We start from the raw sequence: 26,766 nt of genomic DNA, 5'->3' as shown, positions 1-26,766 counted from the left end.
AATTATTTTCATGACAGGTACGGCGCCACTGGGGGGAATAGAGAGCTGAAAGCCCCCACTTTGGTCAAGAAAAGAATTTTTTATCATTTTATATATTACTTTTTAACAGTGCATGAACTAAAAAAAAAAAATCGTTGAGATACCAATTTTGTTTCATCTAATTGCTAACTTTTTTAAGTATATTTTTATCATTTTTCTTTTATTTGCATTAACTCAGTAAATCATTTTCTGTATCATTGCAATGTTTTTATTTTGGATGTGTAAACATGGCCTTCTCGATACAAGAAACTGCACATTTCTGTTCAGGAAAAAAAATTCTCCAAATCAAAACAACATCTTCCTCTGTCATTCACAACTATGTGCAATCTGAAACGAAAGGTTGCCGTTTCTTTCCTTCCCCAACTTTCCATACTAGAGTTTTAGCATGATATTCCCCCTCCCTATTTTTCCCAATAAACAATAATATTTTCAATAAACAATCAGTTCTTTTAGCACAATAGTATTTTGCTAAATTTTTGTCTGAAAGATGCTTTTTAGCCCTTTTACAAGGTATAATTTCAAAAATTTTCTTCATGTCGGACCCAACCATGGTGGGTCCTCCTACCTCACTAAACTTGATTCTTAGTCCCTCTGGGCTAAATTTCGTTGGGGTGTCTACATCATGTATCCCCCCCCCCCCATTAGCTGTTTATTAGCTAGCGTTTTGCAAACCAACATTAAATGAAATGAATAAAAATAAATAAATTACGCTCACATAGAGAAATAGATATTTCATAGGCAATGAAGTTTCAAGTTTGTTTTTATTGCTTAGAAGTTTGTCCTTGGTAAAGACCAGTGTACACTGGTAAAGCTTTCACTAGTAACCTATAGACAAACCGTTGTTACGAGGTCTGCAGGGCACCACTCAGTTTTTCAGGGCAGAAATCCTCTTCACCCCCCAAACATATTGGCCAAGTTACGCCCCTGAGTAGAGACAACGATAACTAACAGTTACACTCTTTTTTTCATAGAATCAAACAATTTTTGCCGAGGCTCAGTGTTTTTCTTTTCTGGATAATTTTTTGATTTGGTGTTCTAAACGTTGTTGTTTTTTCAACATTGATTTTCTACGTGCTTGCCCACGTCTAAAAAATTTTGATGAGGAGAGGTTACCCATATTACCGTTCCTTTATTTGGTAGTAAACAGGAAGTTTTTACTTGTTTAGTAATAGGCTCTCGTATAAATTTGTTCCAGACTTTAGGGGCTAGGGGGAAAGGGGCTATAAACCTTTTGCATTTAATAAGATATTTAAAAACTGATTCCAGAATCTTTTCAACTGTTTTGCCTCTCTACACTCAAGTTGAAAGGGCGGTCCAAGACTTTCAAAACAAGGTATTTTATAGAATTAGGGGCATGTGACTTTTTTCACTTTTGAAAGAATAAGCTGCTGCCGCGTCTAGCTTGAACTTCTAGACTCCAGTTTGAATAATGGATTGCAGTCTTTATCCGTCAGCACCAGGTGGGGGCTGTGTTAGAGTCGATTCATTTCAGGCCCTTTCTTATCAAAATGGTTTCCTGTGTGTGATGACCTTTTTAGGATTTTTGAACGCAACACCACCACCAAATTGGCAAGCGTCCAGGCATGATTGCTTTCTATAGATGTTAAGAAAGTTTGAGTGAGTGAATTGAACCGTTGTGCGTCAGCGTGGTTATCGTGTCAGGTTATCTGTCCTGACCATCCTCCGATTCTTCTTATGGAAAATTTAATCCTACTGACTAGACCACAGCATTCCGTGTAAAGGTTTCTAAGAAGACTCTCCACATGTTTCTTCAAAAAGTTGATTAAAAGACGCTAGGTAGGGGTATATCATACTTCCAAAAGCATTGAAACGAGGCCAAAGGGGCGTGGTCTCACTGCCACATCCATTATCCTCCCACTCTGCAGTAGTTATACTCACTCAGCATACCCAAACTGTCCCTGAGATTAAAAACCTGAAATCGGCATCAACATTTATCGAGTAACTGCTTCGTTATATAATGACTTTTGAAGCTTTAGAAACTAATTTTGTTTTGGATTGTTTTCTACTTTTAGGGAGTTCTTGCTCAAAACCAGGGCCCACATGAAGGGCCGACCGGGAAATTTCCCGAGTCCCGGTGGGCCACCATGCCCCTGGGTATTGGGAGCTCTAGCCTGAGCCCCAGACTCCAAATATTTTGGGGTCTGGAACTCAGGCTATGGGAGTTTTTACTTAAAATCCTTCTTGAAGTTCATTTTGATTTAGCTTTGCATCCTTTTTTAGCATTTCTTTCTATTGTCTAATTCATCTAAAACGATGCGCTCTTTATAGAAGTCAGACGAAAATAACAACATGCCAATCGTCGACCAAATCAACTAACCAAAAAATCTTTCTGATTATTTTAGAAGGTCTCACCAGAGCCAAAGTAGTGGCCTTAAAACTGAGGGCATGCCTCCACACGCTTTAAGACAGTGAGAGCATTCCCCGTCCCTCGGCTCTGTCGGCTTAGTAATTTTTCATATTTTTGGATGGGGGCTTATTCGGAATGGGGCCTATACGAGGGGGGGGGGGGCTTATAAAGTTATTGTATACATTAAGAAGACATTATTAAAAGACCTCGTTTATTTCAGTCGGAATTTCTTTATGAGCATTTAATTAACTACTGCTAAAAGAATGAATTTATTGTGTAATGTCATAGGCAACCTCAGATGACAATAATCATCAAATTGAGGGATCCAATTCGAAAATTTACGGTAGAAATCGGGGCTTTTTCTGGGGGGGGGGGCTTATAAAATTTGTAGTTCTAGGGCGGGGGTTTATTCGATGGCAGGCTTTTTCGAGGGTGGCTTATTCGAGGGGTGGCTTTTTCGAGGGGGGGGGGGCAATTCGAGGATTTACAGTATAGAGTCGGTATAGGCCCTGATTGTAAACGTCCCACAAGAGAAATGTGCTGGAAGTTGTAACATGCAATTTGTTTGATTGATTTAATCACGGATATTCAGCATGTACTTATGTTTCCAATTAATTTTCAGCATGTTACTCAAGACTTCATTCTCCGCGAAAATGTGTTACTTTGCAGGTACTCCTTTAGCAAATGCCTTCATTACCCTCAAAGTGTGTAGTGCCTTTTCTGGCTTGCAAGTTCTTTTAAGACAAAGCTGCATTATTCTTCTGATTAAGGTACTTAATTTCAATATTAAATTTCTTAATTTGATTGAGCCATAAACTTCCTTGACACCATGAAAGAATGAAAAGGCTTTCAACCAGACTGAGTGACGTCAAGCATACTATTGTGTCTCGCGTTTTCCCGCGGTAGTGTTCTTCACAGAATTTGTATCATGCGGAATCATTATTGCAAATGAAATCTGCTATTGATTTGCAGCATGTGGCATGAAAAATACAACGATGGGATTGAACGAGGCTCACCTTTAGAGTTTTAATGCATTTTAATTACTTGAAATATCGTGGATTTGAGATGTGGGAATTCAGCAACTCGTGAAGCGGTCTACTTTAACCACAAGGCTTATTGTTGATAAAATCACCTCGGACTCCACTGGCCGTGAAATAATAACTTAGAATGTTTTGCAGATCTTGAATTCCGATGCACATATGAAATTTGTATACCAGCCAAAATGTTTTACAAATGTGCCTTAGTTTGGTTTTGTCTGCTGTTAATGATCAGAGGTAAATTTTGCGATTTTTTTGTTATTTAAAATTACTATTAAAATAATAGCAATATTATTAATTATTCCGTTATAATCATATTGAAAATATCAAAATTCTTGAGGAATTTTACGCTTTTTATGTTACAAGAAGAAACTTCTCTATAAATGTAGCAGCGGAGAGTCGGGAAGTCACGAATTAGTCTTTTGCCCTATTTATGCGGCAAGGAAGGAAACCAGTGATCGTGGCATCAAAAACAGACTTACAGGTGAAATTTCGCAAAATAATCCAGACAGTGTATAGCCGTCTTAATAGCGCTAGCTGCGATAACTGTCATCACAGTTAATAACGCTAGTTTATCGACGATGATGCAGTAGAAACGTAGGACTGCAATGTTTTCCACAGGCCATGAGGGCAAACAATGTCATGTTGTTTGTTACGCTGAAACAATCAAGATATTCAAGAGGGCATATTGAATATGTTGTTTGTGGGCCGAATGAATTTGACAAACAAGATTTTAAACATTTTTTTAGAAACTGTAGCGACAAAACTAGAGTAGATTCACAATTTTCGTGTTTGAACTCGCTTCGTTCGTGAGTCATTGGTAGGGTAGCCTTCTCAAGACAATGGGGCCCTTGACTCAGTCCCTAAATTAGCAACAGTGCACATGAGATCATATGTGAACGAAAGTTCCACAAAGTCCTCAAGTAGAGATAGGTTATGTCTAAAAATCTTATGTACTTTAGAAAGGAGGGGATAGTCCGGGACTCCGACGCAAGTTATAAAGTAGGGGGGAGGGCAAGGGAAAATTAAAGACCCATAAATAGTGATATGGGGATGGCCCGTATGTCTCCCGTCGTCGGAGGTCCTGCGACTTGTTGTGCGATCTTCATTTCAAATTGCTCCTCACACATGGAACTTGGTTGGATTTTGTATTTGAGAAAAACGAAAATTAAGGGCTACAGTTTCTTGGCTGGTGTCAGACTTACTGTAAATCCTCAAATTGCCCCCCCCCCCCCCACGTATAGAGAAAAGAGTTTCTGTCAAGTAGAATTTCAAATGCAATAAACTTGAAAATCATGTTACAAATAAGTTTTTTCAAGGATATAAATTTGTTTTCAGCCAGTCAAGCAAATCAATTTATGTTTGAACCATACAGAGACTGAGAATGCCATGCAGTAGTGAAATAATTTCATTTAGTTTTCCTGTTTCAGAGTCTTCCAATGTTTCTCTCCAACCTGAATTTTTGTAATATGAATACGGCTATGGCTGAAATTTGAGGAAATTCAAGTAGTTACATAACTGAAAGAGCCTGACATTAATTGAATCGAAAGTAGTGCCATTGTTGTTATGGTTGAGTCATTTACCAGTTCCATTTCAAGCTGAGATGTTTTCTGAAATTTAGATTAGCAACTACACTCAATGTAACTCAAGAGAAGGAATCCTCATTTACTTTAACTTAGTGGTCAGAATCTAATGAGATATCCTGCTGAATGGTTTCCAATGTGTCTGTATTATTACTTTTTATTAATCAACAAGCAAATTTTCATTGGCTTAGAAATGGCTGAAAGCCCATTAGATATTGCAAAAAACCACACTTGTATTAAGAGAACTTTTGATTTATTATGTTGTTAATATCTAAAAGAGTAGTCTAAAATTGTTGCTTTATGGATGGATGGAAAAATTGCCTGCTTCCAGGTAGAATGATATAATTGAGTAAATTGTAATCAGTGATGCTTTATCCCAAAAAGTGGAGCTTCTAGTCTTGTCAGTGATGCAACATCAAATACTTTTAATTAGCTAACACCTACTACAAGGATATCTGACAATTTATCCCCTTTATTGAAGATTATAAACAATATCTATGCATCACTTTTTAATATATTGATACTAATGACCTTTCGTTTTCACCTGCAATTGTCATACATTTATATTTTCTTTTGAGGCACTTTTATTTTCACAGGAAGAATTTTGTAATTGCTGTATTTGCAATGATCAATCATTAATTTTGATATTTTAATTATGAACTGGCTAAATGGACACTAATCTACCCTTGCTCTTTGCACTGAAGCAAAAGATTGATAAGTACACAAACTAAAGCTATTTAAGAGAAGGTCCAACTCACATATTCGTATAACACTTTTCACACAACACATACAACAGGGCTGTAAAAATTTATAAAGTTCTCATCAGTTCAACAGTTTAATCAAGCACATGAACAATTGGAATGCATAGACATATCATTATATGCTGAGAATATATGAGAGTGTGAATATGCTTTATATGTCTCACAAACCTCCACTGCCACTCCCTTAAAATATATTTTTATTGTTATTTTCATGACTGTGCCTCCAATTCATATTTTTACTTGCAAGAACTCTCAGAAAAAATGTTATAAAATACATATATTCAAGCCACTTTATATATCAAAGCAATATTGACAAACTTCAAGAATTAAAAAAAAGACAGTCATATTTTGAGTTTACATTTGAAACTAAATAGAGCATAACAGGTTATTAAAATCTTACAGGCAGTACAAGGATTTTTTACTCTCAGAGGCTTAGCCGTTGTATAATTTTCAAGGCAGGTGCTCATTTTAAGGGGCTGATCGTTCAAAATTTACAGTTTATGTATTGATTTGAAATGATGTTTATGGAAAAATTCTTTTTAAAGGAACTGAAGAACTTCTGAGAATAAAAAAAGACAGATACAAACCAGAAATATGGGCAAATACTGGCGAAAACATAAAGCTATTTTGTGAACCGTCTGAAAATGTGGAGAATATAAGATCATTCACATACAAATGGATGAAAGATGGAAAGGCTATTGATCAAAGTAACAGCAATTATAAAATACGCATGTTTAAGTTTTTGAGGATCCGGTCTGCAGTACTGAGTGATACGGGAGTATACAAATGTTCAATCAGCAATGGAGCATGGAGTGATTCAATATCTGTAAACTTCACAGTTCTAGGTATGAAATCCTTATGAAATTTTGTTATTTGTTGTTTTAAAATATTAAAAAATGTTCCTCCACTAAAATTGATGCCCTACCTATGGGCTGGCAGGTTTCTTGGTCACCATCCCTTCTGCACTCTATGTATGATACCCTCCAGCCCTAAAAAACATGAAGAAAATGAAAAAACAAGTTTTAGAAATGATACAGTAAAGTAGATTTCGTTCAGTTTTCCATAAAAAAATTCGCCAGAATCAAATAATGTACACCAGAATAATCAGATCAAGGTAATGACCTTATTCCTGTCCAAGTCTTAATGACACTTAAGTGATGCCAATTGCCAACATTCTCTAAAACACCCCTTTTATTATTGTTTTTGATCGATTAATTTAAAACCCTACAGACTCTTACTGCTCCCTTAACATAATTTTATCAGTTTAGCAACCTATTCCGTGGACAGGGTCAGTCATTCGAGATGTCATGAAAGTAGGGGCATAGTAGGGCTTGAATCTTTATGCAAACTAAATATAAAGATTTCTACACAATTCTGGCGTAGTAGGAAATTTCCATATGTTTTTAGAAATTTGGTGCTTTTAAGCGGGACTGTTGCCACTGAATGGTCCTTTTAGTTGGTTCTGGATGGAACCCAGCCACTATTGCGCACGCTTTTTGACTGTAAGCAAACCAACCCTTTGAGAAAGCTTTTTCCTCTTCGTCTCGCCAACATGAATTTACTGCATCATCTGTCTGGAATCGCAAAAATTTCTAATAGAAGGTTTATCAGCCTGGCAAAAAAGGCTCTTGTCTTGGAACCACGAGATAAGGCTCGTATCACATCTTGACTCATATGCTGATAATAGTAGACCTTTGTAAACATTAGGTCGGTTTGATATTCAAACCTATCTGATATTCAAGAGAATGAGTCTGTATTTAAAGGTCAACCCAAACCTCCAATTAAATGCAAAGAACGAAATTTTTCTACGTCAAATTTACAGCCAGCCAAAAAGACGTCCAATCTGACGGTCTTTGAGCTACCACACACACTAGATTAAAATTTAAAACAACAGATAAGAAGTATTTCGCTAAACCCGAAATGGATAAATTTCATACTGACTAATATCTAAACCATTCTATTCGAATGATTTATGATACTTTTCTGGTGGAACGATGACGTCTTTAAGTTTCTTCGCGATCCACGATAAAATTTCTTTGGCTAGTCAGACATCTTGCTATCTTTGCAAAGATAATAACTGAGGCAGGAAGGGGCACCACTGTCAGCTGCAAATATGTACTGTACCTCTGATTCTGAAAAGTGGCCTCTGATTCTGCCTGCCCCTCCCTTGTTTTGTGCGTTCAAGCTCCAAATTTCGAGCGTTTTTATCAAAAATGGGTATTGTAATCAAAATTCAGAAGCCCAGAGAATTGTTTGGATCAACGCAGAATTTTAAGAAGGTATCATATAATAAAAAGGCAAATAAAATAAAGATGTTTTTAGGTTATATCGTTTTGAGAGTCACTTTGTTCAACTTCTTTTATATTTTAAAATGGTCGAATAACTATTTAATAAAGTAATTGCTTAGGTAAATTTATATGAAAAAATACATATATGGTCAGACATATGGTTTGGTTATTGTTTTATAATCAAAGACCGTGATTATTCGATTGAGCCTCCTCCCTCGACTCGAATAAGGCTCTTTCTGGAATAACCCTCTCCCCTTAAGCATCGTACATTGAGAAAGTCCCCCTCTTTAATAAGCCCCCCCCCCCCTTATATGCTGTCAGATTTTGGGGAAAACAGCCAATTTATTACAACTTCTTTAAAGTGTTTTTGCCTTACAGTTGTTTCATATGACATTGTAGTCAGGGACGAAAACAAGTTGCTAATTTTGGGGGGGCGTGGAAGTATGAAAATTCCAACTTTAAGTGATAAATTTTTCATTCGACCAGTAGATCTGTTGTACCTACCAATTTGATATTTGTAAATAGCCCGAACACCATAGTTCTATTTTCTTTATAATTACCAAATCTTTACTCAATAATTAGCCTAAAGCATAAAAGCCTAAATCTCTAAATTTTGATTAACATGAAACAAACATTAAACATACTGTAAGAAGTAAAGCAACATTTAACCAAGCAGTATTAGATATACTTAATGATTAGTAGTATTCTTCCAGATCAATTGATCAATTTCATCTAAAATACATTTTTTCACGATATAGAAGCACCAAGAATTTGGGCCTTTTATTTTCGTTCTTGATCGAAGAAAACTACCTTTAAACTTTTCAGAGGGCCAAATGCCTTTTCATTCTTTACAATTGAAATGATGATTTGAGAACAAACTTGTGCATATGCCTGATTCGAAAGATGAAATACTCTTCTTTGATCAAATACTTCTACTGCAGTTTTTGCAATGTGTTCTTGCTCCACAGCAGCTTTGTCATAGGAATTTATGATAAGGACTCAAGGACATTAACAAATAACAGGGGGAGTTTAGCATAAACTCGTTTTTTATAAGAAGCGTTGAGAATTTTTAGTACTGAAAGATTCTTAATCTTTTATTGAATTAACTACTCGTAGTTTCTAAAAAAATTCCCACTCTAATATTTTCTTATCAATGCGGGTATTATTATTCCAAACTGTAAGTTTCAAATTTCTTATCCGTAAGTTCACCTTGCCTGATCGTAATTTGATTCAACTCCCGTCAGAAAGAAAGAAAAAGAAAACGGGGCAAGTGTGCAATTTGGATCCAGTGGAGACGGGATTCACAATAGAAAACGATTGGATGGGTCAGCTTCAGCCTGTGAATTTTAATGTTTAGAATTTTTATATTTAAAATAAAAAAACTTCTTAAAATATAAAATTCACAAGTTTGGTCTTAAGAAAAAAATTCCAAGTCAACCGTTACGTTTTCCAACTGTAACTGGATTTTCCAAACTTTGGGGGGGCGTTACGCCCCCCACGCCCCCCTATTATTTACGTGCCTGATTGTAGTTTCATATGTAGTTTCATATATTCTTATTTAAGCGTTTACTTTTTATCCATTTTTGGGTCACCAATCTTGGTTTTTGTAATGTTTTCTGCGTATAAGATCAACTTTCGTATAAGCCCTTTCTCCAATTTTTTAACAGATGTGGTTAGAACGCGTCCCGTAATGCTGAAGCCAAAGGACAAGAGCACTATATATGCATCGGTTGGTCAAAACGTTACAGTGGAATGTGTTGCATATGCCCAGGGAAATTTGCAATTTCAGCTGCTGCGTGTTACAGCTAAGTCAGGTAATGGCTCTAAGGAGATGCAGGTCCTGAAAAAACCGACCGAGTACAAGAGTGACCCGCTCTCAGACACCAAATCGTTCCGTAGGATGGAAGCTGTTTTTCATTTTAATGATATTAGCAGAGATGACTTTTTTGTCTACACCTGTATGGCTGGGAATTCGGTTGGTTACGCGACATCGTCATTCAGACTTGCTGAGATACCTCATCGCGAAGAACCATCTACTGCTATGCCAAGTAAGCACATGGTCATTCTTTAACTATGAAAATTATCTAAAAATCGAACCTTACCCACTTTACAATTATCAAAACAATTTCTATTTGTTAGTCTATCTATTTATGAATTGCCTTTCTGGCTTTTGCATCTGCGAATAATTGTAAAGTTTTTCGGCAATATCAGTTTCGATGGACATTGAAGTAAGTGAGCTGAACCTGTTTTGGTCGATGGTAGAGCGCAGGTAATTCTTCATGAATTCGAGTTACCGGATGATCTTCCAGCCAGGGGTGGCGCCAAAGGGGGGATGCGGTACCCCTCAAGTACTCCTTTGTGCACCTGGCAAACCTTGTCTATCACGATTTTTTTCTTCCATCTCCTTTGTTGGCCACAAAATTACTTTATTTCTTTCGATCTAGCGCTTGCTCTACAGGTGCTTCAAGGTGTGGGATTCCCTTTCGAGACACCTAGTTGAACATCGTTCTTTTTTCTTTTTGTTTTTGCTTGTTTAGTTTTCCTTCGTTGAATACACTCATTTTTTTGTATAAGAAACAAAGATCAATGTTGAGTACTCCAGTTTCTTAATGTTTTGGAAATTTCAATACTCATTGTTTCTTAAGAGTTTCTTAATTATGATGTCATGAATGATGTTATGAGATGTTCGTGACCTTTTTTCACATCAAGAGATTCGCTTCCGTTCTGATGCTGTATTTAGATGTGGGAAGTATATTTTTATCCCTTGTGTCTTAAGTTCTAGGCCAACAGGGCAATCTTGTTCTTGGGTTTTACAAAATTTCGTTATTCTCAGTTTTATCACGATTTAATAGTTTCTTAATTTTTTTGCTTCGAGTACTGAAGTTTCTTATTTTTTTCTGACTGTCCAGTACTCGTTTCTTATAGCCATTTTCTTATAAAAAAATGAATGTATTGCATAATTATTGTAATTGGCTGTCGTAGATGGTACTCGCCATAGAGTCACAGGAGATTTAAATTTATTGTTGTAATTATTTTTATTTTTGCGATAGAAAAAGCTGTACTGTTCTACACAACAGAACGACAGATAGCGATAAATTGTTACGATAACACTTTTCATAGTGAAAGTATTTTTTTACTTCAAAACCAATTAATTTCCCAAGGAAAATGCAAAAGCCATCGAATATATAATATATGGTCTACCATTTTTACCTCCTTCTCCTTCCTAGCAGGGAAATGCAAGGCCTGACCTTAGTTGTGCCTTTACTTTTGATTATTTATTTATATTTTCATTGTTTTAGGTACAATGAGATTTGCTAAAAGATATTTCGACCCTGAGCTTGTCGAAATTGTTGGAAACAAAGTTTCGTTAGATTGTACGGTGCATTCGTCTGGTCCTGTAACCATTACTTGGTATGTACCTCAAGGTTCCCTTTGGGCACACCCTAGATCTTTTATTATAAGAAGATTAGCTAGGTTCAGCTAGGCGAATAAGACGATAACCCTTTGGCAATAAACCTCCTCTATTCTCCTCTTTGGACGAAAATCACCAGCGTTTCGTCCTCACAGAAGAAATTTGCCATGCGCCCTGCCTATTATAGCCCATATCTTCGACCCAGAAATCGTAATGAGAGCCCAATTTCTAGCCCGAACACCTGATATTCTCTCTTTGCGAGTAGTAAATTAGTTTAGATATAACTATCTATGGATTTTGTTCATCTATCAAGCAAAGCAACTCAAAAGATGAATTGATACTGTTCTCGTTACAGGTTCGGTTTTTAAACCTGTTGGGGCCAATTACTGGGATACAAACTGCCCAAAATGTAGTGTATTTTTTATTTTTATTTTATTGTGCAATTTATCATAATGAGAAAATGTTTTCTTTTAGGTATTTTAATGGTAAAATGCTAACCTTTGATACGATAAGCAAGAACAGGCTCATGAAAATTAGCCCGGACCGTCAAGTGCTGACATTATTGCAACTGCACCCGAAAGAGCTAGGGAAATATGAATGCATAGTGTCTAACGGTCGAAGCTCGATAAACCGGACAATGAACGTCATTCCACACGGTAGGTTTGTTGCCTGTATCAGCAATAATTGATGTATCATGCCATAATGGTTTATTGTCTCTTCCACTCTTTACCTGTGCTTTAATGTACGAACGTTTGATTTTACAAAGAAAAAAGCGCGTCACAATTGTGACCTGGTAACGAGTCTGACGCATATTTCTCTGTAGAACATACTGCCTTCTGTCGTCGTGCCTTCTCTTTTGTGACTTGAATTATGATCTCTTCCTGTTTACTGCATGTCAATAAAAGTATGCCATCTTAGCGTGGCAATCATAAAAAATGTATTATTTTCTCGTTGAATTGAAGGAATCCCGCTCTGTGTTGTTGTTTTCCTCATTACACTTTAAAGCATAAAAGACAACAAGATTCTTATACGATTTGTGTCAATCAATTAAATTTATTTTAACAGGGGGGGTCAGAACGAGCCCCTATATGCTGAAGCCAGTGGACAACAGCACGATATATACATCTGTTGGTGAAAACATTACTGTGGAGTGTGTTGCATATGGCCAGCCAGGTTTACGTTTTAATCTGCTGCTTGTAACAGAGTCAAGTAATGGCTCTAAGGTGGTGCAGTTCCTGAAAAAACCGACCGTGTACAGGATCGAACCATCAACGAGTCAGGCGATATTCTTTTTCAATAACGTGACAAAAAGTGATTTCTCTCTATACATTTGTATGGTTCGTAATTTTTTTGGCTATGCCAGAACATCATTCAAGTTGGCAGAGAAGCCAATTCCGGTTGCTTCAACCACGCCCGGTCCAAGTGAGTTTTGTTTCTTCGTATTTGTAGCTAAAAGGCTTAAGCTTGGAAGTGTGTTGATCACGCTACAAAAGCAAAGCTTTTGGTAAACCGTAAGCCTTGCAGTTGCCTGCTGCCTATGTGAATAACATTATTGTTTGTTAATTATTTCACGATCTTCACGTCCCTTGATGATGGTATATTTGTTCTTTTTGCGATTTCAATGCAAAGTTATTGTCAAAGTCAAAGTCAATGCAATATTAACCGCGCCGTAGGAATCTGCAGCCCCCAATTGCTAGACAATGTTATGTTTCTTTTATGACAGCACGTACATTTCTCTTCGCTGAGCTCCCCATCGCCCTTTTCTTAAGCTCTTCTCCGAGCCCTCCACCAACCCCGACCCCCCCCCCCCCTCCCAAAAATGATTTTTCTTTCGAAGGTGCTCAGCACGGCGCTCCCCTTAAATGACAATGCTGACGTTTCTCGTAGCTGAAACAATTCTTGTCTGCGTCCAATATCGATAGAAATTCATATCAGTGGTTAGGCAGATTTTGAGCCACAAAAATCAAGATAAAATAAAGCCATTTCATCGATATTAACAAATGGCTTTTGTTTTAGTTATTTTGTATGAATGTTAGAATGTGCAGTTTTTCTTATACAGAGCCACTATTTTGTCGTCATAGTTTTTGTGAGTTATTGTCCAATTCATTGAATATTGATATACTTGGCCAAATTCCGAGGCAGACAGGCTTTAATGAATGGTTTAATACCATCTGGGACACAATATCTACGACCTTTTTTCTCTTGTTACGTTGATACGGACCATTCACTGTACTGATGTAGGCAGTTTAACTTGCTTAGGCCCAGTTCCCAAGATGAGGATATGATTCATCTAATTGACCTTTGCGCAGCGCAACTGAAATATCAAGTCTTTTGATAAGCATTTTGAAATGGAGAAAACAGTCCGGGTAACGATGTAAATCAGAATTTATAAAATGCGATATAAAGCCATAACTAATTCTTCTAAGATTGCGTTCCTCTAAAAAGAGGTTTATACAAAGTGAAAAGAAGGTACTGCTTTTCCAGTAACGTGTTGATTAATCGCCATTCCTTGCTATCAATCCAACCTTCATCTTCTTGCGGTGATTGCAGACAGCCTAAAACCCACATGGTTCACACATAATACTTGAGAGTTACGTAAGAAGTGGTATTGCTAACCTGAATATCTTCAAAGGTCTGGGAACTTTGAACTATGTGGGATTTAATGTGGTAACATGTGAAAATGGTGTCCTGAATTATCATGATTCACGCTTCCACACTTTCTTACTCCCCTGCCTAAACATACATGGATTAAATTCTTGCGCTGTGTTACACTAAACGAGGGGCAAATCACTCCAAAAAATCTCATACTTTGGTGAAAATCCTATTGTTTTATCAGGAAATCCCAAAAAATCCTTTTGTTTTAGGGAAAATCTCGTACGTTATTAGCAAGAGTTAATTGCCCCTCGACACTGAACATTTAATATCGCAGTCTTTCCTCTGGTTATACCTTTAGATTTCCCTTCATTCCCTAAAATTTTCTGTTAAGTAATAATTACAGAAAATGCTTTCTCCGAAATTTTCCAGTGATGTTCGGATAAATCCTAATCTAAAATGAGCTTGAAAAAGTGTTAAAAAACTTCTTACGGTGATTTTTTACACATTAATCCTAAAATCTCTGCAACTAATATTTTTCTTTACCTCCCTATAATAAATATGCGACTGTAATATGTTGACATATTTTTATTCAGCTCTGCCCTTTATTCAGGCACTTTAAAATTCGTGCGGAGCAGTGTTCCTCTTGTGATGAAGAATAATGTTGGAAACAGGGTCACCTTGGACTGCGAAGTCAAGTCCACCCATCCCGTTACCGTATTATGGTATGTTGATGCAACAACGTTTATTATATCTTGTTTTATATTATCGTAGTTATTAATAGATATTAATTGATATCAAGATCTTCGAAGAATTGCACATATTGTACTCGTATAATACCTTCTCGTGCGCATCAAGCCATTGAAGTCTTATATATAATCATAGTTTCAATATATATGATTAGGTGTTGTTGAGTTGCAGTTCATCAGTCTACTATTTAGTTAACCGAAAACAATTAGCTGCCGGTAAGACTTTAGAAAGTGTTGCATCTTTAATTGGCAGTATCATAAAATGATCTCAGGGAAAGCCAGACATTTCTTTAATAATTTTAGATGGTGAAAATATCTCAGTAGCTTTATGTAAAAATAGAATGTAGGAAACTGATTTTTGTCAAACCCTTTTTTGCATTCTTATATTGAATGTTTTTACTACAAGGCTAGCGCTATTGTGAACAAATGAATGGGCCCAGTTATGAATGTTAAGTCTCATTCACTCAGGTTTTTCAATGGCAAAGCGCTGAATTTCGAAGATTTGGAACTAGGGAGGAGGATGAAGCTCAGTCGTAACCATTTAGTTTTGACGTTGTTGCAGTTGCATGCTGATGACAAAGGAAAGTACAAATGTCACGTGTCCAATGGATGGGACTCTATTGAGCGGACCATAAGCATCGTTCCTAAGAGTGCGTAATGAAATTACATCAGATTTTTTTGTAGACATTCACTTTACTTTCAACGCCCCACTGATTATTCATGTTTTGTCTAGGTCACATGCTTAGGTTTAGCCGGATTTTTACTATTCTTGAAGTAAGACCAGGCCCGTGGCCCTGTTACCCTGCTTAAAAACGCATGCGCTTACAAGCGGAAATTTGCGTTTTTAGATTTTAAAAGTAAGAAAAGCTGTTTAGGTGTTGTTAATAAAAATCGTTTACTTTATCAGTATTAAGATTCGATTTCAGAGATTTTGCGTTATCACACTGAACATGCCTCAGCAAAAACGCACGGTGCAACAGTTTTTTGAAAATTCTGTTATCTCGAGGTTCAATTTTTTTCCAGAGTTTAGAGTTCTCGAAAATTATTAAAACTAATGAAAGGTTTGTTGTTAGAAAAAATAGCTACTTATAATAGCTATTTATTGCCAGTGTTTTATTTTAAAAGATATTTATATTCTTTAGAATTGGTGAGAGCAAGCCCCTTTATGGATAGTCCAGAGGACAACAGCACTATATATGCATCTGTAGGAGAGAATATATCAGTGGAATGCATTGCGTATGCACAAGGGGAAGTCCACTTTCAGCTGCTTCGTGTTACACAAGGGTCAAATGCTTCCGACGTTGTTAAAGTCCGGAAGAAGCCATCGATTTCCAAAAATGACCCATTGTCTGATTCTGAATCGCTGCGCAGGATCAGAGCTGTATTTAGCTTCGATAACTTGAGCGAAGAAGATTTTCAGCTGTACACATGCATGGCAGCAAATTCGGTTGGTTTTTCTACAACCTCGTTTAGACTGGTGAAGAGAACAAGCATCGTTGCACCGTCAAGTCAGCTTCCAAGTGAGGACCATTAATTTTTTAACAGAAATACTTTCTGGCTTACCGTTCTGAACAAGAAAAAACTTTAGCTTGCTTATTTGCAATTTTTATATATATACTGTATATAGATATTTGATAAAAAAGTTGATTCCTTTTGCATTACGATGTAGCATTTTAGAAAGAATAGTTGTGAATCTATGGCTCTGGTTATTACTTTGGTATTAAAAATGCATGTTTATGATATCAACTTCTTCACTTGCAGCCAGGGAAGTTGAAAAATTAGCTCCACCTTTCAGGGAATGTTTTAGGAAATATTTTTAAAAACGATTTAAAGGCCCAATGTAAGTTAAAAGAAACTGATGTTTAAAAAACTTTACTGAATAGGCACGGTTTTTTAAAGCACCGTCTAAGTCTCATTTTTCTCAAAATCCTGCTTTGTGGTATTATTTAAAACCTTTTTTTTAGAAAAATTCTAAACACACCAGATATTAACTTAAAAGTTCTCCATTTTGTTTGAGTTTTTATAAAAAGCGTTCTCTGTTTATTTCGAAGCATCTGGTACCGGCATCAGAAAGTTCACCAACGACAAGCAATCGCAAAAAGACAAACAACTCCATCTGATATTATTGTCCGTTTTTGGCGCGGTCATGTTTGTTTTGATTGTAATAGTCCCGTGTATTTGCTTGAAAAAACTACCTTGTATGAATCGGAGAAGTAAAGCTCGTATTGTATACACCCACCAGCCTAAGCCCATAGACTATGAACAAGATGGAAGCGGTAGATTGAGTCCTAGTCAATTTGGAGCCTTTCAGAAGACAAGGGGATTGAGTTGGAAACGCAGTGCGAAGTCGACTTTGTCATCAACTCTGACAGAATCATATTTCCAGTTAGATCTTCCCTATGATCCAGAATGGGAAGTTAAATTTGACAGTCTTGAGTTTCAGTCTTTGCTCGGTGAAGGTGCCTTTGGTCGTGTCATGAAAGGTATCTCAAATGGATTGCCTGGCAACCCTGATGCCACCGTTGTTGCCATCAAAATGCTCAAAGGTGAGAAAATGAAAATATTCTAGAAGAGAAAAACAAGTGTACTTTTATGTCTAAACCAAAAAAATTTCGGAAATTCTGTAATGTGACGGAGTCTGTCTTTGTTTATTTACCATGAACAAATTGTCTTTCAATTGGAGAACAAAAATACATCCTTTTTGAAAGTGACTGTATCTGCCTTGCAGAAAATCTTGTTAAAACAATTACAAGTATTCCTCAATAGATATATTTGTAGAATCCATGTCATTTTCTTCTACCAAAGCGGCGTGGTACCATTGCCTCAACTTTTGAAAAAAAAATAAAAAACTTTTATTTTGTCAAACACATACTCTTTAACATTTGTTCACTTTTAAAATTCCCTCAATATGAAGTGCTATTTCTTTTTACCGTAAGCATTGCTTATCAGATGAAATAATTCCGAATGAATGAAGATGTGGCCACGCTACCCCTCATCAAACTGTAAATGGTCAACATACAGTCATATATTTGCCTACCCTCTTCAATTCTCAGATGCTTCTAATATCCCAGGGTCCATTTATATACAGTTTTATTCCATGAAAATTAGCAAGCTTTGTATGCATGAGCTGTCACATCCAAAGACATCATCTAATTAGTGTCATGTACCAAATTGTTTCAACATTTAATTTCCTGACTCCATCTACTCGAATGCATAAGTTCGATTATTAAGAATTCGATACACTGTTTTTTTCCCTTAACTTTGTAACTCTTTTACTTTTTGTTACTATCTGTTTTGAAAGCCTTCTAATAGTTGGTTCATTGTAAACACTCGTCAAAATATTTAACATATCCTTTGGTTACTTTCAACAGAGGATGCTACCGATCACGATTTGTCTGATCTCATATCAGAGATGGAAGTCATGAAAATGATTGGCAAACACAAGAACATAATCAACTTAATCGGCGTATGCACACAAGGTAATTTTCGCTCCAGTTGGAACCCACTGCCTATATTTTTATATTTAAGCCATATTTTTCAAAATTATAACCTGCATTCGAATCCAGGAGGGTTACGAACCCTTGGTGATTTTCTCTCTAGTTGGAAACCTTTGCCAACGTCTTATTATAACCTGTTGAGCCTGTCAGCGTGTTGGGTCTAGTAGGGGCCTGTTATCAAAGTTTGCTTGTCTATTGCTTTTGTGATGTTTTATTTACCAAAAGATAGATATTTTCTATTCCATTAGTTCGAGCATACTTCTGCTGATTAAATCTTTTAAGCAGCCACTAAAGCTTTACCCTTTGCCAGTAAGATTTGTTCGACGTCAGTGTAGCAGAGGTTGATGTCCTTTGCTTTTTTTCCACGCAGAAAGACTTTGTGTGATTGTTGAATACTGTCGCTTTGGAAACTTAAGACAGTTCTTGAGAGAAAGACGACCAACAGGGCCTCCACTGCCTGAACCTCCTGAGAAGCTAACACTTTTTGATCTGGCGTCATATGCGTACCAGGTCTCTAAAGGAATGGAATACCTCTCATCGAAAAAGGTAAGTTCCATTCGCTTCATAGTGAAGAACAGTTTATCTGGTTGTGACGAATGGTATATAAACTAGGTGTAATATTAGTAGATCAATGTTTTTTCTATGCCACATGTCTCAATGCCTCGTGTCTTTTGACACTTGCTTTCAATTTTAGAGGTGCAAAAACCTTTTGCTGTATTTGATCGTGAACAGACAGTGATTTAGTATGACGTTTTTGCAAAAAATTAGACATGAAGCAAATGCTGGAAAAAACCAAGTGTTCCTGAAACTGGCTATACTGACACCTTAGGCATTGTTTTTTTCTTTGCAGTGCATTCATAGAGATTTGGCTGCTAGGAATGTCTTGGTAAATGACGAGAAAGTTCTGAAGATAGCAGATTTCGGCCTGGCTAGAGACATACACGCAGAGGATTACTACAGAAAAAGAACAGACGTAAGTAGCTTTCTTGGTCGGTCAGACTTTTCTGGGTAGATTAAAATCTGTCAAAGCGCCTTTGCGTAATACTTAAAATTTTAAGGGTTTGAAACAATTGGAGGCAACAAAGACTTGTCATCTATAGAATTTATTGTAGTAAAATGTAAGATCTTTTTTCTGAGGAAAATGTTCTAGCTCTCAGAGCCAAAGAAGTTCCATCTCTTCAAATTGAAAAATGGACCTACGGTCTCTTAGAACAAATTGGCATACCAAATTATACTTTTATTTTTTGGCGAGATTGCCCAGAAACGCGATTTGCTGGATGTCATATGAGCAAGAGAGCTTACTCTTATCTTTATCTGTTGCAATTTGTTATTTGCTAAGGGAGTTCTTCTATGTATGTTATTTTTTCATTTGTGCAGGGACGGCTTCCAGTGAAATGGATGGCTTTAGAAGCACTGTTCGACCGTGTTTATACGACCCAGAGTGACGTGTGAGTTTTCTAAATGCATTTCACATATTAACTCGAAAATATTTAATTATATCCTAGAGTGATGCGAGGGGGGCCGAGGGTAAAAGTCCCATTACACGGTTTCCCCATGGGTCCGTGAAACTCATTCATTAACAGTCTATTCAAAAGAAGCAAACAGATTACATCACATCCTGTTTTAAAAATCTATGGACCAGGCCATAGCACAGGTGAAGCAAACCTCGATTCTATCATTTGTCTGCAATGTCTCCATCAATTGTAACAGTTTTAGAAAATTTTTACGCTTTCAAGATATTTTGTCAAAAGTAAAACATTCCTAAAAACATGTTTATGACCTCACTCTTTGTGATCTTTCAAGTATATTTTTATTCGGGTCATTCGTGGGAACCACATTCGTGCGAACATATCTACATGCATTTTTACCCATAAGCTGGCTCTCGTTGGCCAACGTTGAGTCATGCAGTAAGCTGAACTGTAATACGACGATGTCATAAGCCCTGTAATCGTCTTATGCCAAAGCAATGATGAAGATTTGCATAGTATTGAAAAGTGTGGTCATCGAGTAGAAAAAACCGAGCTTAAAATTTAAGCAATATAGCCACGTTTGTCAAAAACTGGGTCAAACATTTGCAAATAATGACTTGAATTTTTTTGTACAATGCAACTGTAATCTGATTAGCTGCCAAATTATTTTCCCGAGAAGCGTAGATTTTCAAAGATGAGATGTAGACAGTTCTTTCTGTACAGATGCTGCTTGATCCAAATTGAAAAACTGAATTATTGATTGTAAAAGATTGCCATAGCTTAGTCCATTGGCGAGATTTCAGGTTTGTCATGGCTGATCCTTTTTTAAACAGAGAATTTGCACAGGCTTAGCGCCTGTAAAGACTGGTTGGCGTAGCCTTTCACGTCAGTGTTATATGATTGCATTCTTGATCTTATCATTTCAATTGTTATAGATTCGCAAATACCACAAACTTCCTTCCAAAAACCGATTTATTTGTGTATATGCCAATGGTGAATTGTTGAGTTGAAGAGGAGCTTAATTTCGGTGCTCAGGCACATTCCCACCTGTCTTTTTGTGATTACAAAGGTATGCAAATATGGGTGGTACCTTGTAGGTCACTACCCTCTGCACGTTTGAACCTGCATGCTTGAATGAATTGGTTTTCGTATCACCACATCGCCAACATCATAATAATAATAATGATAAAAACGATCATTATCATCCTTATCATCACTTTTGGCTCAGTTTTCCAATCTATTCTTCAAGCCCATCCCATAACACTAATCAGCGAAACTACCGTTTGCTACCGCACCCGTGCTTCGTCCTATGATATAGCAGCGCCGCTTATATATCACTGGCTTCGTCCTCCTGTTTTGAAAACGAGGTCGGTGGGGTCAACTAGAACAAACGATTTAATGACATCCTTTTCACTACCGTTTGTCTATTTTTAGATGGTCTTTTGGAGTGCTTATGTGGGAAATTGTGACTTTTGGTAAGTGTTTTGCTACTTGAAAAATTTTTTTTGTTCATTACGAAAAGATTCGTCGAGGTTGGTGAAGAGCAACGCGAATCGGATATCATTTTTATTCCAAACCGGCTATATCAAATAACAGAGAGAATGAAGTTTATCAACTGTTACACAATTTTTCAAAAAACATAGTCTGCAAGAATATTATGGCTTAGAATTGCCGATATTTAAGAATAATCTGAGAATAATGCAAAAACCCAAGCCATCAACAATTTTTTTGCTTATTTGAGTTTTTTGGAAAGGAAAACAAATATTTGATTGAAATAGACGTATCCGGAATCAGTTCGATGACCATATACGTCATCTTCTGTTTTTGCGATGACGTAATACATCAACAAAGATTTGAATTTTCTCTCTGGTCTTCTGATGAATTTACGCCTTTTGTTGCTTAAGAATAATTTAAGAATAATCTTAAGGCTCAAAATAAAAAGAATTAAGAATATTAAGGCTCAGCAGAAAATTAGATATTCCTTTTAAAAGTTTGTAGCGTGTTATAGAACCTCCTGCGTGTTCATGTGAACTTTTTGTGTACGGGAGATCCATCCGCAAGCACCTAAAGTTACCTAAATTTTCATTTTCAAACAACATTTGTTTCATAACATCAGATCTCAGGAGGTAGATGTTATATAAGATAGTATATAAGATAGTATGCAAAATGCTTTTTAAATCAAGTAACCAAAACTTTCGGATCATAAAGAAAAATTCTTACCCAATATTATCGGATAGAACCCCCTGGGAAAGAACCTCTCCTTGATTCAAAGTAGTGACAAAGTCTCACGTTTCATACAACTTGTCTTGTATCTTCCAACGAAACACAAATAGCAAAAAAAGCCGGTGTAAACAAAACCTAATTCTGGGATTAATATTCTAAACGTTCCCATAGGTTCACGCACTTCACCTGGAAGAGTATCTTCAAATATAGGCGTACATGATGCCTTTTTTCTCAGTAAAACATGTCTTCGGAATTTATTTCATGCAAACAGAGCCTAATTCTGGGATTAATCTGAAAAAGTTCCCATAGGTTCACGTACTTTTTGTGGGAGAGTGAGTACCTTCAAATATAAGCGTACATGATGCCCATTGAATTCGTCTCATGCAAACAGAGCTTAATTCTGGGATAAATCTGAAAAAGTTCCCAAAGGTTACCTTTGGTGGGAGAGTGAGGATAAATCTTTTTCAGTAAAACTTGTCTTTAGAATCAACCTCGAGCAAACCAACTTTAATTCTGGTATAAGTCTTATAAATGTTCCCATAGATTCACCTTTTAATGTGGTTCTCTGTTCTCTATTTTTCCCCCAATGTTGTATCTATCTAACCATGTTGTTCAATCAACATTTCAGGTGGCACTCCCTATCCAGGTGTCCCGTTAGAAAAATTGTTTGATCTTCTGAAGAGTGGATATCGAATGGAGAGACCAATCAATTGCTCTGAAGAACTGTGAGTATTACATTGCAAAGTTATTCATAAACTTTTTATGCTACACATACAATCCCTGCCAAAAGTACTTGAACACCTAGCAATTTGCATTGCATTTCACATTCTTCATTCCTTTTCCCAAAAAAATACTATTTCCGCCCCCTTCCCCCTAGAACAATGTTGATAATTTAGAGAAATATCATAAAAGAAGCGCAAAAGAAAGTGCTTCCTAAAATCCTAACCCGTTTCATAGTAAACCAACATTGTTCCGCGGGGGAGAGGGGGATGATTGACTTCGACCTTGGAAAATGACGTCAGTGTTCCAAGACTTTTGGCAGGCATTGTACCTGTTTACATATGGCTGCATTTCATATGCCTTTATACAACATTGGAAAGCAGCGCTACAAGACAAAAAATAATGTGTCTCCCTCCTACATATTGCTCATAAAAGCAAACGAAGACCGCTTTAACTTATTTGAGTAGAGGGAGTAGAGGGGTTATTGCAGTATCAGAGCTCAAAACATTTTGTTTCATGGAATAGAATTGCATTTAATATTGAAAGAATGAATTTCAGTTTCTTCAAAGACTCATTGCTAACAGTGAGCCATTGCGCTACGCAAGCATCCCATAATGCATTTTTAGACAGTCTGAAATCAATTTTGGTTAATCCGTAGAAGTTTACTGCCATTGTTTGGATCGTCGCCACGCTCGCAAAGGCCCATTGTTAGCAATGAGTCTTTAAAAAGACTGTTTTGTCGCTAACGTTAGTTCCATAGAACAGATCTAGCACACTAGATTTAGGATTGTCGGCTTTTTTGCCTAATCCCAGTTATCAATTCAGAAATGAGATATTCTTAATTCTGTTCTAGTTATGCACTGATGTTGTCTTGCTGGGAAGAAAACCCGTCAAAACGACCAACTTTCTCCCAAACTGTTAACAAGCTTGAGCTGTTAATGCAAGATCTAAGTGACCAGGTAACATATCAAGCAACCTTTTGTTTCTTGTCTTCAGCACTTTAACCCCATTTTAGATGTTTTTTGCAACAATATTATATTTTATATTTGCACTTTACTAAAAGAGTTGGCGAAAATTGTTAGTCCTTAACCATTCTGCTTTCCATTCTCCTACGCTTTTGTATCTTTGATCCCTCATGGCTGCCATGACTGTTGCCTTTGAAACACGTGACGTCTACCTAGCTTTTCTTTTACGATTTATGTTTTACCTTGCCTTCCATTCATCTTGAAATTGAACTGCAGTCTCTCACCTTTTGCTCCCCATTCGACCTTACCTTCTTTTGATTTGCCTGGTCAATGCTATATAGTCTTTGATCAAATTGGTGTCTTTCGACACCTTGTTTCCTTTATAAATACCAGGGTTTCAAACTTCTAAACGTGCAAAATTGAATGTTCGGTGCAGTTTCTCACTTCAGCTATTTGTGGAACATGCTTATTTTCGTATTTTAATTTGAAACAACCTAATTTCAAGGTCTATTTACAACTGCAACCGCCCGTGATTAGTCCGTTGTCAATGGAACCATATGACTCCAATTCAAGCAGTTCTAGTTCTTCGGATTCCAGTGTGTTTAATCCTCAACCACAGGAACCCCAGAAACTTGTCAACCCTAGTGGACAAAACTTCTCATATGGAAATACCGAAGCTTTATCGAATGCAAACCAAATGTTGATAAACCGGACGGAAAGTGACTGTAACGACTCCGGAATCTCACCCGGTATTTACGACCCAGAGGAAAGTGAGAGACGTGCCTTCATAAGGCCAGGCCAGCTCCGTGTTTCCTTCAAGAATGTGTGAAAAAATGTGGACAAGTGTGCGCGTGGTTACCTCATGAGCTGTGTTGCTGTTGTCGTTTCGCCGTTTAGCCCCAAAATGGAACCAAACTAGGAGAGATGAGGCATGAAAAGTTTACGCTGTTTCTTGTTGAGCCACGTTAACGAGAAGTACCAAAAGTGAGGCTTAATTATTGCGAGGTACATTACTGGAAATGATTTCTGTTACTTGGATGAGTTGTTCAAATATGAGTTTATACACGATAATCATTTTGACACCCCTCCCCCCTCAGCTGCCCTGATGTTAGGCTTTTTCGTACTGTGTTTATCATACTAATGATTCGCAAGCACTAGAGGTTTCTCGGCACTTGAGCCATCTACCCCTCATTGGTGTTATTATTGCTCTTAATGGATCGTATTGTGGCTGAAACATTATTGCATCAAATATGATTTGATAAACGTGTTTTGTGGTCTTTCTTAAACCGTTTTATTTTTAAGACCCAAATTAACCTATATTCTCTCGTGTGATAATCCTAATTTAGATTTTATGTTAAGAAACTTGCTTGTTGTGGTAAGTGAGGCATGCTTCTGTCTACGTTTTTGTTGGGAAAGGGGTACGTTACGTATTGTTAATGCGTTTCCAAGAAACGTTTCAACGGTCCCGCATTTAAAAAAATAAAAATGATTGCGTCAACCGCTCTGCTTGAAGTTCACGTAGCTTGTGGCCCAGTCCACAAATGCTGCACGTGGGATGACGAAGGATTCAGAGGCACAGATGGTTTAAGAAGTTACCCTGCACCAACAGATTTCAGAAACACATGTAAAGTACCAATTTGTATCTCAAGGAAGTGCCCCTTTTTGCCTTTATGTACCCCCTACCTTTTGAATTCTTCCTGCGTCTACTATGGGTCCAGTAAACTGGTTCTGTAGATTTGGTAGATAAATTCATTACTAGATAGCGTTGTAATTGGATTGGCAGTTGACCTGATTTTAACAGAACGCTGCAACATTAAAATGCATAGTTTATAGGTTATGAGGCATCTGTGAAAACGATGGCTACTTGGTAAGTTCTATGTTTGGTGACTTTTGGAAAGTATCATTTGCCAACTTGTAGACAGTCATGAAAGAGTTGGAAAGCTGGGCAAACAAAAAGCAAGCTGACAAAAAACAGGACAGACAAAAAACAGGGCAGACAAAAAACAGGGCAGACAAAAAACAGTGCAGACAATCAATAAGACAGACAATAAATAGGGCCGACAAAAACAGTGCAGACAAAAACCAGCGCGGACAAAAACCAAGGCGAACGAAAACCAGGGCGGACAAAAAACAGGGCAGACAAAGACAAGCTGACAGAAACAAGGCAGACAAAAGAACAGGGCAGAAAAAAACAGAGGATACAGAAAGCAATGCAGACAAAAAGTAGAACTGACAAAAAGCAAGGGTAACAGGGCAAGGGTAGACAAAAAGACAGGCCAGACAAAAGGGTAGAGAAAAAATAGGGCAGACTAAAAGCAGGGAAGGCAAAAAACAGGTTGCCCTGTTTTTTAAGTAAAACCAATGTAAGCTCTATTGATAAAGCTCTATCAGTGATCTGTCAACCTCCACAACAAATATTTACGCGGTTGTATTGTAAATAGGCGATTTTAGTCAAGTAAAAGAAACATTGTAAAGCATTCAATCATACCTGATGCATCTCTTTAAAAATCATTTCATGCTTTTCAAGCTAAGCTCAGTCTTGAGGTTAAATATAACGTATTTATTTTCTAGTGGATTCGTGTATAGACGCAGAATTTGTCATTTGTACTTAGTTTAATTTTGTAGGTTTGATGTACTCTGTAAGTTTCTTTTCTAGTATTGTGCGATAGTACTTCATGTAAATCCAAACATTCTTTAGATAATTTGTATCAGTAATGCGATCGTAATGATTCTTTTGTTGTTGTTGTTGTTATCTTTATCTACTTTTTTGACCATGCATGGTTTTAATCGTTTGCCAGTATTTTATAGTAGAGTTCAGCAGAATCAATATACTGATCAAATGTGCGACGAACGTAAAGAAAGATAATAGAGGATTTACCATATTCATACCAGGCCTTTTTCCACTGTTTTTGATATATTCTCGTATACCAGAAGGGAGGTTGAGCTGTTTTCTTGACTCTGGCACCATTGAAACCTAAAACTACTATTATTCTACCTTTTACCACAATAAAAAACAACATTAACAGATTCAAACTTGCGTAGATGCATAGGTGACACTTTGCT

General features: G+C 36.9%; 1 protein-coding gene across 2 annotated transcripts; it reads left to right on the top strand.

Annotated features, from left to right (window-relative positions):
* The first annotated feature begins 3,328 nt into the window (after nucleotides 1–3,328).
* LOC135696211 (fibroblast growth factor receptor) lies at nucleotides 3,329–26,450 on the top strand. 2 transcript variants are annotated; one of them, XM_065215519.2, is made up of 19 exons: nucleotides 3,329–3,681; nucleotides 6,334–6,633; nucleotides 9,744–10,124; nucleotides 11,376–11,487; nucleotides 11,963–12,144; nucleotides 12,554–12,910; nucleotides 14,694–14,805; nucleotides 15,298–15,479; nucleotides 15,972–16,349; nucleotides 16,881–17,375; nucleotides 18,201–18,308; nucleotides 18,697–18,872; nucleotides 19,177–19,299; nucleotides 19,704–19,774; nucleotides 21,230–21,270; nucleotides 22,647–22,743; nucleotides 23,592–23,697; nucleotides 24,209–24,340; nucleotides 24,398–26,450. In XM_065215519.2, the coding sequence occupies exons 1-19, from the start codon at nucleotides 3,630–3,632 to the stop codon at nucleotides 24,530–24,532; spliced, it is 3,540 nt and encodes a 1,179-aa protein (XP_065071591.2). In that variant the 5' UTR covers nucleotides 3,329–3,629; the 3' UTR covers nucleotides 24,533–26,450. The 2 variants fall into 2 exon arrangements, with proteins under 2 accessions (XP_065071591.2, XP_065071590.2); XM_065215518.2 differs by having other exon boundaries at nucleotides 24,209–26,450.
* Nucleotides 26,451–26,766: the final 316 nt, after the last annotated feature.

The sequence above is a fragment of the Rhopilema esculentum genome, chromosome 14 (assembly GCF_057945365.1).
Source record: "Rhopilema esculentum isolate cy_ngs chromosome 14, ASM5794536v1, whole genome shotgun sequence".
Classification (NCBI taxonomy): domain Eukaryota; kingdom Metazoa; phylum Cnidaria; class Scyphozoa; order Rhizostomeae; family Rhizostomatidae; genus Rhopilema; species Rhopilema esculentum.
The sequence above is the reverse complement of the archived record's forward strand: the minus strand, read 5'-3'. Positions and strand labels throughout refer to the sequence as shown.

Coding starts and splice junctions, on each gene's coding strand:
- LOC135696211 (XM_065215518.2), top strand. CDS start 3,630: ATGTTTTACAAATGTGCCTTAGTTTGGTTTTGTCTGCTGTTAATGATC. Junction 10,125..11,375: donor ACCATCTACTGCTATGCCAA/GTAAGCACATGG, acceptor TCATTGTTTTAG/GTACAATGAGATTTGCTAAA. Junction 21,271..22,646: donor GTGGGAAATTGTGACTTTTG/GTAAGTGTTTTG, acceptor TCAACATTTCAG/GTGGCACTCCCTATCCAGGT.